At 33.3% G+C, this 10,375-nt stretch overlaps 1 protein-coding gene across 1 annotated transcript in view; it reads left to right on the forward strand.

Annotated features, from left to right (window-relative positions):
- LOC111712130 (mechanosensory protein 2) overlaps window positions 1-6,904 on the forward strand; it is a gene marked incomplete at its 5' end in the record, with an annotated part of 11,303 nt that extends 4,399 nt beyond the window's left edge. Inside the window, 7 exons of the mRNA XM_023486665.1 lie at window positions 706-803; window positions 1,263-1,317; window positions 2,586-2,646; window positions 4,441-4,486; window positions 4,821-4,899; window positions 5,065-5,151; window positions 6,174-6,904. Coding sequence (XP_023342433.1) covers window positions 706-803; window positions 1,263-1,317; window positions 2,586-2,646; window positions 4,441-4,486; window positions 4,821-4,899; window positions 5,065-5,151; window positions 6,174-6,278 — 531 coding nt within the window. The remainder of the gene's footprint in view (window positions 1-705; window positions 804-1,262; window positions 1,318-2,585; window positions 2,647-4,440; window positions 4,487-4,820; window positions 4,900-5,064; window positions 5,152-6,173) is intronic.
- Between the last annotated feature and the right edge of the window lie 3,471 nt (window positions 6,905-10,375).

The raw sequence follows: 10,375 nt of genomic DNA on the forward strand, positions 1-10,375 counted from the left end.
ACAGGGTGTACTAGAGTACACTGTTCACAGGGTGTACTAGAGTACACTGTTCACAGGGTGTACTAGAGTACACTGTTCACAGGGTGTACTAGAGTGCACTGTTCACAGGGTGTACTAGAGTGCACTGTTCACAGGGTGTACTAGAGTACACTGTTCATAGGGTGTACTAGAGTACACTGTATACAGGGTGTACTAGAGTACACTTATACAGGGTGTACTAGATTGCACTGCATACAGGGTGTACTAGAGTGCACTGTTCATAGGGTGTACTAGAGTACACTGCATACAGGGTGACTTAGAGTACATTGCATAGATGGTGCACTAGAGTACACTGTATACATGGTGTATTAGAGTTCACTGTGTACCGGGTGTACTAGCTATTACACTGTATACAGGGTGACTAGAGTACACTGTATACATGGTGTACTACAGTAGACTGTATACAGGGTGTACTTCAGTACACTGTTTACATTGTTTACTATAGTACACTGCATACAGGGGACCTAGAGTACACTGCATAGATGGTGTACTAGAGTACACTGTATACAGGGTTACTAGAGTACACTGTATACAGGGTGTACTAGAGTACACTGTATACAGGGTGTACAGAGTACACTGTTCATAGGGTGTACTAGAGTACACTGTATACAGGGTGTACTAGAGTACACTGTATACTGGGTGTACTACAATGTTTCTATTTTCTAGATTTTATCCCGGGACTCTGTGACAGTTAGTGTTGATGCAGTCGTCTACTTTAATGTGATAGATTCAGAACAAGCACTTTGCAGTGTTGATGATTTTAGGTATTATTATTATCAGTGTAATCATTGTTATAAGCACTTTGTAGTGTTGATGATTTTAGGTATTATTATTATCAGTGTTACCATTGATATTAGTATATAAGCACTTTGTAGTGTTGATAATTTTAGGTATTATTATCATCAGTGTAATAATTGATATTAGAATATAAGCACTTTGTACTATTGATGATTTTAGGTATTATTATTATCAGTGTAATCATGTTATAAGCACTTTGTAGTTTTCACGATTGTAGGTATTATTATTATTAGTGTTATCAGTAATGTCAGAAAGGCACTTATCTTTTTATTATTGGTTTTATTGCTAGAGCAGGGTTGTATAAATCCTGTAAAACCGTATATGTCCTTAATCAGATATCAATTTTCTGTTTTAAAGTTGGAAAATAAAGTTCTAGTTTGTAGCTGTCAAAGTAATAATTACAATTTAAAGTATTTTTTCTTCAGTCATTCTACTCGCTTACTGGCAGCGACTACACTCAGAAATGTACTCGGTACTAAGGTAAAGTCATTAATAATTCAAATAATTTTCTAATTAATAGGACTATATTCAAATGATCCTCTCTATTCCACATTAAATCCTTGCTCTATTCATAGTCAGAGATATTGCTGTTTACTATAACATTATTAGCAATGTCTTTCCTGCATTAAGGAGTTGAGTCTGTGCCACATACTATTAGTTTCTAATCCCTATATTTTTGCAACCCAATGTCGTAAACCATAATGTTTCGGTGTGGATTATGTTTTGTCAAATAATCTTAGTTAAAAAACAACGTGTACATATTCAGACTGCATAGATATAGGGATTCGAAAATTTGAGTTTATGTCAAAGACTGAATTCTTTTGACACAAATCAAATCAAATATTCTGTAATTTCAAGATGAACAAATAATAATAATAATTAATTGTCAGAGTACACAAAAATATAATTGATCAGGAAAAGTGTTAAAGGGAACCTGTGTAGTTCAAACTTGCCACTTTAGTAACGGCGGCTGTTAATTGAAATAAATTAATTATCAGTATCTTTCCCTAATCTCGCACGTTTTTTGGCCCTTTTTTAATCTAGGACGTTATATGGCCCTTTTTTGATCAAGGGCATTAGATGGCCCTTTTTTAATCCAGGACGTTTAGATGGCCCTTTTTTAATCTAAGATGTTAGATGGCCCTTTTTTGATCTATGATGTTATATGGCTCTTTTTTATCTAGGACGTTATATGGCCCTTTTTTAATCTAAGGCGTTATATGGCCCTTTTTTAATCTAAGATGTTATACGGCTCTTTTTTAATCTAGAACGATATAAAGCCCTTTTTACTCTAGGACGCTAAATGGCCCTTTTTTAATTTAGGACGTTAGATGGCCCTTTTTTAATCTAGGACGTTATATGACCCTTTTTAATCTAGGACGTTATATGGCCCTTTTTAATTTAGGACGTTAGATGGCCCTTTTTAATCTAGTGCGTTAGATGGCCCTTTTTATCTAGGTCGTTATATGACCTTTTTAATCACATCCTGACGTTTTTGACGAAAAATTGGACGTTCCCAAATATTTTGTTGTTTCTTAAAATTCTGAAAACCCTGAAAAAACGATTGCAAAGCTCAAATGTCAATTTGATGTTTAGTGATTTTGATTTTGATAGCCATCAGTGATTCATAACTGTAACGATTTTTTGTAAATTGTCGTTGTTGAAAATATAAATGGTGGATTTCTACATGAAAACCTCATAACGACACATTTTCCAATAATATTGTTTGGAATTGTTTGATTGTTTAGAATTTAGCTGAGATCCTGTCAGATCGGGAAACCATAGCTCATATCATGCAGAGTTCATTAGGCAGATAGATAGATAGATAGATATATACAGGGTGTCCCAATAAACATGGGAATTTAGTGACGAATTCGATATCGTCTTTTTAAATAATTCATTAATTTAGTATAGTGATATCTACTGAGAAAGCTGTAATCTGTAAGAGTTTCGTCTGCTATTTTCACATTTTGTTTGTTTATGTTTTGACTGCATAAGGGAAAACAAGAAAATTGCAGTATACAAACAGAGTAAACTTGTCCGTCTTCACTGTTCATCTTGCGGAGACATCATAGACACAGTCTTTTACCCCTTTCATAAAATGAACTCTAGCAGACATAATAATATTATGGCTTTTGAAATTAGGTATTACAAATTACACTGCTAATTCATAACGAAGACGATATCCAATTCGTCACTGGATTCCCATTTTTTTTGGGACACCCTGTACAAGGCGTTCTACGAAGCTTGACGGTAGAAAGACGACTCGAAGGTTGTCTTTAATCTTTGAAATTGTTTGCAGCATGCAATCTCAAGTTACTTTCAATTAACATGTATGATTCTTGAAACAATAATCACAAAATTGTCCTAGTCCCGGCCTTTTTAAAATGTGGTCTGCATTTTTTGTTTTTTTGATATTGTTGATTATTGGGGAAATCAAACTTTCGTTCAGATTTCAATTTATAAAATAAAATCAAAATCGCCGAAATCTAAACCAAAGTCCTTTATATCAGCTCCGGTATTATTGCAAGAAATGCCAGAACTAGAGTTATTTTGTGATTATTAATTCTAGAATTTTACTATTAAACCAAGTTTCCAAATAAATCCCCAAAATTATTTTAAAGATGGACGGCTTTCAAGTTGTTTTGCCACTGTCATGTTTCGTGGGACATCCTGTAAACAGATCGACTTTTTTAGGTTGTCATTTGTCTTCCAATTTGACGAATCAAAACACTGTATACAATCCTTTGAACTGTGTTATGATCAATCACGTACAAAAATACAGAAGCATATCGAATTATATAACTTCTAAAGTTAGTGAATGCGAACATTCAAGAGCTGTATCGATGTTTGTAAACAAAGGGACAAAATTTCCTTGTTTTTTAGACCTTAATTACAAATTACAAATTATTAAAAAGCTGTCAGAACCATAGGTATATTTGTAAAGCCTTAGGATTGTTTGTCTGGGGGTAAACGATAAATAAATGTAAAAAAAATGTTTGAAGGGATAATGAAAAATTTAAATGAAAGCTTGAAAACAAAGAGAGAAAATGAAAATGGTTAAATTTGAATTTAGTTTGAAATTTATTTATGTGTTCTGTACACCTTCGGTAATACCAAGTAGGAAATACAATCTGAAGCTGGTTATCAGAGAAAAAAATGAACAGAAGGTCGGGAAAGAAAAAATCTGGAAATGAAAAGAAAAATGGAAAACGCCAAGAATATTGTGAATATTGTTTAAGAATCATACATGACGTTCAGGGTGTCCCACGAAACATGACAGTTGGTGAATAGTTTTTATGTCGTCTTCCATACACTTAGATATTAGATAGTAAAGGTTTTTTGCAGTTTATTTCGTTTAAAAAATCTTTTGCTCAATTATATTTTACTTTGAAATTAATTTTTCGATAACATAATTCCTATTTGATATTTTTATTATTGTCTTTGGTATTAACAATTAAACAAATTATGGAAGAAAACATTCTAAACTATTTACCAACTGCCATGTTTCGTGGAACACCCTGTTTGTCGACAAACGAATGTCCCAAATTATTTTAAATATCTAAGACGACATTTATCTGTTTTGTCTATCTATCTATCTAGACGAGGCAACTGACCCATGGGGTGTAAAAGTGGAAAGAGTTGAAATGTAAGTATTAACAGATTTCATGGACTTGCGTACTATGATCCATGGACTAATAAGTATACTACCTTTATGGACTAATACTTAATGAATTCATGTACTAAAAAGTACTGTATCATACCCTAAGAAATACTGAATTCATGAAATATAACGTACTGCATTCATAGACTAAGATATACATGTCGTTCATAGACTAAGATGTACTGCTTGCACTATACTGCATGTTTAAAAGAGATGTACTACTGCTTGTAATGTACTGCTTTTTTAGAAAAAATGTACTGCTTGTACTGTACTGCTTATTTAGAAGAGATGTACTGCTTGTAATGAACTGCTTATTCAGAAAAGATGTGAGGTTGCCTGTACAATTACAAAGAGCTATGGCAGCAGAAGCAGAAGCAGCTAGAGAAGCTAGAGCTAAGGTACGTAAAAAATAAGGTTTCTATGTTTGAGTGTTATAGCTAGGGTTTCCAACGCATGTGCAAAACGAGAACAGTTGCGCACGCCGTTCCGCGCAACGGAATTCAGATTAGAAACCCTAGTTATAGTTTTGTTATTTAAAAAATAAAAGTTTCTTATTTCTTCAGGTAATAGCAGCTGAGGGAGAACAGAAAGCTTCACGTGCACTGAAGGAAGCAGCTGATGTTATTCAAGAGAGCCCATCTGCTTTACAGGTTACTTAATACAGGGTGTCCCCACTAGGGCTCGGCACGTTGAGACTTTTTTTCAAGCTGTTTGTTAACGGTTCGTTAAAATCGTTAATAAACATTTCAAGTATTCGTTAGTTCTTTAGCTCAAAACTGAACGTTTTGTTCGTTAACGGTATATCATCTCTTCTTTCTCAAGGTTTCTGCTCATTAGTGATATCAATTATATTAACAGCGTTAACGCAAAATATTTTTGTCTAAACATAGTTTGAAAAACAACGTTCAATAACATCAAAACACGTAAAAACATCAATATACACAATTTTTTGTGTAAGTTTTATGCAATTTCAAATAAAAAATAAGTAAAAAAGTAGGCGTTATTTTAAAACCGTTAATTTATTTTCAAGAACAGCAATATCCGTTTGTCAAGTTCAACGCTTTCTGCTTTTGCTGTTCGTTAACGGACTCTTTCGTTAATTTTCAAAAACTTGACGTTTGTTAATGGAACGTTGCCCAGCCCTAGTCCCAACCAAGGTTGTATGATATGGTTGGTTACTCATGATGCGTTCCAATTTGTACTGAAAATGTCTTCTAAGATAGATAGATAAAAACCTAATATGACATAACTCTCGCCTCTGAGGCCTTTGATTTTAGAGGTGAGAGTGACGTCATATTAGGGTTTTATCTATCTATCTTAGGAGACGATATTTTTAGTATATTGGAGCTCATCGAGAGTAACCAACCATACCATACAACCTTGGTCCCAACTAGTATAAGAATAAAGAGGCGACTTGAAACTCGTCTTTGATTTACATAAGATTACGAATAATAAAGAATATTTTAAAGGAACTGTTAAAGTAATTTCAAGTGACCTCAATGCTAAGATGGCAATTCCCGATTCACAAACTTCTACTAAAATTGTGTTGAGGAAAATGAGAGGGTAGGGTCGTAATCTAAAAGTATTGGATAAAAATAAATTTTATGAATAACAAAAATTTTATTTATATTTTTCAAATTTTTTTTATAAAAATTGATTTAATGTTTTTCAGTTGAGATATCTGCAAACTCTGAACAGTATAGCAGCAGAACATAACTCTACAATCATTTTCCCCATGCCTATCGAGCTAATAGGGTTGGGGAAACATATGAAATAATTCCCCCATGCCTATCGAGCTAATAGGGTTGGGGAAACATATGAAATAATTCCCCCATGCCTATCAAGCTAATAGGGTTGGGGAAACATATGAAATAATTCCCCCATGCCTATCGAGATAATAGGGTTAGGGAAACATATGAAATAATTCCCCCATGCCTATCAAGCTAATAGGGTTGGGGAAACATATGAAATAATTCCCCCATGCCTATAAAGCTAATAGGGTTGGGGAAACATATAAAATAATTTTTCCCATGCCATCAAGTTAAAAATATAATTCAAAATTTGGCAGTAACTTTGTTAAAACAATTTCCACCTTGCTTAGAGCTAATAGGATTGGTAAAACATATAAAATATGCACATTAAGCAAATAACGGTGGTGAACGATCTAAACCAATTTTCCCCAGGCCTATTGAGAAAACAAATAAAAGTGATTTCCTCCATTTTCATTTAAATCCTATTGTTTTTCTTGACAAATGAAAATTAACTTTTAAAATCCAGTTTTTTAAAGTTAAAATGTTTTTTTTCCTGCCTGCACTGTGTTCTTGATTTTATAAACTTACTGAACTGTTTTGTTTTTTTGTTTGTTCTTGTTTCAAGTTACGTGAAATAAACATACTTAAGCAATCGTTAAATAAATCCAATAGTTTAGAAGTACACTTATTGTTAATAAATAACGAGGATATAAAGGAGAGTAGGATAAGTAGGTCTGCTCTGGTTCCAGAATCCGACATTTTGTAATCCCCTTCCGGGGATTTTTATCCCTTACAATATTGTTTTTGCCAAGGTACTAATGCAAGGAAAGTTAATTGCAGTTGCGTATACTCTGCGTACATATTGAAACCAGTCCTCTCTGGGCGGAAGTTGTAAACAAGAATATATGGATAAGTGTTCGTATAGTATCCGAGGAGGATAAAAGCATTGAATTTTGAAAAATTTTGATAATTCACATAATAGTTTCCTATGACCAGAATATTTCATTGATTTTTTATGTGAAAGATGGGATCCCATGTCAGGCTATAACATCCGTCTTGTGTTTACATTACTTCCCAGAGACAGTACACTGCAGTACAAAAGATCGCCTTTTAGATCTTTGAAATAATAGGCGGCATTCTTAGCCTCAGTTTACCTTAAATGTCCTTAGTACTGGTATTTCCAAGATGTGCTCTGCCTTTATTGTGCTTTGAAAATGACCAAAGATATCAAGTTTGTCTTTCAGATTCTGACAATTTTGGTTTTATCAATTTTATTAATGAATTTAAATCTGAATGAAACCATTATAATTTCAAGAGTCATACTTGTAAAATTAGGTTAATTGATAAATTGTAAAATTAGGTTAATTGACGAACTAATGCCGCAACTTATTTCAACGACTTTTAGGCAGCTAGAGCAAGTTGTGCAATGTGCACTGCACATTGTACAGTGCACAGGTGTACATACATATACAGTGATTACCAGAAAAACTGAAATAGAAAGACGACATTAAAGCAATAATTAATGTATTTGCTGTTATTACAAAGCAAATACTTCTACTACCTTTCAAATCTCTGTTTAAGTGAAATGGGTCTGTTTGCACTGCTCAAATTCTGTAGCTAATGTTTGCATTGGACTAGTGTTAAAGTCGTCTTCCTATTTCAGAGATTTCTGGTCATCACTGTAGACAGAAAAAAAGGATAGTACATCACCGTGTAGTGAGATGACCACAGAGCAGGGGGGTCGATAGTTCTCTACCTGTGTGCTCAGTTAGCTGTACTGTACACTTACAACTGTTTACTAATATTGATATACTATAGGTTAGACCAGAATCAACCTATAATAAACTATATCGCTATAGTTTATGGCCTATAAAATTAGTAAAGGATTAACGTACATCATCACTCTATACACTATAACCTCGTTGCCACAGAGGTTTTCACAGCCCCCAGTTACTGCCCTGAATGCATAGAACACAAGGTGTAAGAAATGTGAAAAATTGCAGAATCAAATTCCAAGAAGCAACAAATATGTTCAATATCAGATATAATGGTGCAAGGGACAGGGCGGGGAGGGGGNATTTACATAATTGTTTTATAAATGTTTACTATATTTACACTATACAGTGATAGCTAGAAAATAATGGAATAGACAAACGACATTATAGCAATTACTTCAGTGAATTGATTGTTGTTATAAAGCAGAGTTTTACTAGACACTTATTAAATCACTAATTTAGTCACGCAAACCTACCCCTTTGGTAAAAGAAAATTCAACCTTCATAAAGCATAAAGCCTGACTGCGTCAACCTTGTTGCACCGGCTAGTCCTGTCCATAGAGCTAGGTACAGTACAAACTGAGACCGGAAAGGTTGACCCGGGTCGGAGATTCAAATGTACTACGACTGCCCTTGTAGTGTAATGGGGGTCTGTTCGATCATATTGCACAATTTCACTGTCTCGTGCTTATTAGAATTTTTTAAAGTTATAACTTGAGTCTAAGAGTGGTCTTTCTATCGCTGTATTCAGTGTGTCCCGATAAACATGTGAATTGAGAGACGACTTGAAAGTCGTCTTTGATTTCTGATATTTAAGGCATATGGCAAGGAAAGTATAAAAATGAGGCTGTACGTCTGACGACCTTTTCATAAAGTGGTCAATACTCGATACCTTTCTTGTGTCTCAATATTGACAAAGATATTTGATATTATGACAATTGTGATTTATTAAATAAATTTGTACAAATTCTGAAATACCTCCTTCAATTTTTATTGTACAAAAATGGTAGACCACATTTTGAAAATCGCAAGACCAGGCGTTTTCTCATTATAAGTTGTTCTATATGAAGATATAGAAGATATAGAAGATATAGTAGATATTCATATATCCTCTTTCTATATCTGCAATGGTTCTATATATGCATGTATTCTCTATAGGCCATTATTCAGAATTTGTCTTCAAATAAATTTGGAATAAATTTTACATTTGCTCTCACCAACTCTACCAACCAAAGCCTTAACATTTAAAAGACTTGATAAGAAAAAAATCATAAAATTATTTTAGTTTATAATTTTTCAAGTATATTATTGTTTCTTTATTTTAAAATTCTTATATTTTACAATATAATGTATTTCTTCGAAATATGCAGTATATGTACTTTGCTTGATAAAACGTTTAAATGATGTTTTTACCATTAGGTTGCAATGATATAAGGATTATAACTCTAAAGAGATAAGTCTATGAAATTTTCATAACAATCTTATGCGTTTTGTCTGTAAAGAAGTTTAGTGCCATATGCAATTCACAACGACCCTCTGAAACTTTTATTTTAAAAAAATAATTTAGATATTTTCGTTTTCTATCAGAAATTTTAAAAAGTGGCAAATTTATGCTGCAAGGCCAATGCAGAAATTATTAAAATTCATCACTTTTAAGATATAAAGTGGATGATATCATTAGGTTTCTAGGGTACCATTATGAATTAAACATGTCACTTATTCACCACAGTTTCAGTAGAAGCAAATATTTCCATTTACCGCTATACTATTTCTATTGGTTCAGAATAGACAACAAACACATGATGACTGAGCCCTGATTGGATCAGGCGCTAATGGACTCGGAACACAGGAGTGTATTAAACGAAGGATCACTTAAAAATACGTCTAGAGTCCCTTTAAGTTAAAGATAATTCGGGCTAAAAACCTAAAGTGAATAAAGCCTAAAACTAGAATGATAACTCAACTATTCTAAGATTTATTTACGACCAGTCTCTTATATTTTATTTTTGATATTTTGTTAAATCTGAGTTGATGTTACAAATCGGGTTTTCTTCTTGTTTTTCCAGAGTTTCCATTTTACTCCGCAATAAAACAAATAATGTGCCTCCGCCATTTTGTTCAACAGCAATTCAGCGGGACTGACACAAATTCAAATTTAAAGAGTCTGTTCGCAAAAACGATCAATTTCTAAAGTGAAAATCCATTTGAAAAGAGCCATGTCCGAGTCACTACTCTACCATTTAATAGTATGGAATAAATTGTCATTTTTCATACTGGAAAAGTGATTAAATCTGAAAATTTCTTTCATTCTTTCTGTGACAGAAATCCGCAAGTCACTTTCATAGAGA

The sequence above is a fragment of the Eurytemora carolleeae genome, unplaced genomic scaffold (genome assembly GCF_000591075.1).
Source record: "Eurytemora carolleeae unplaced genomic scaffold, Eaff_2.0 scaffold673, whole genome shotgun sequence".
Taxonomy (NCBI): domain Eukaryota; kingdom Metazoa; phylum Arthropoda; class Copepoda; order Calanoida; family Temoridae; genus Eurytemora; species Eurytemora carolleeae.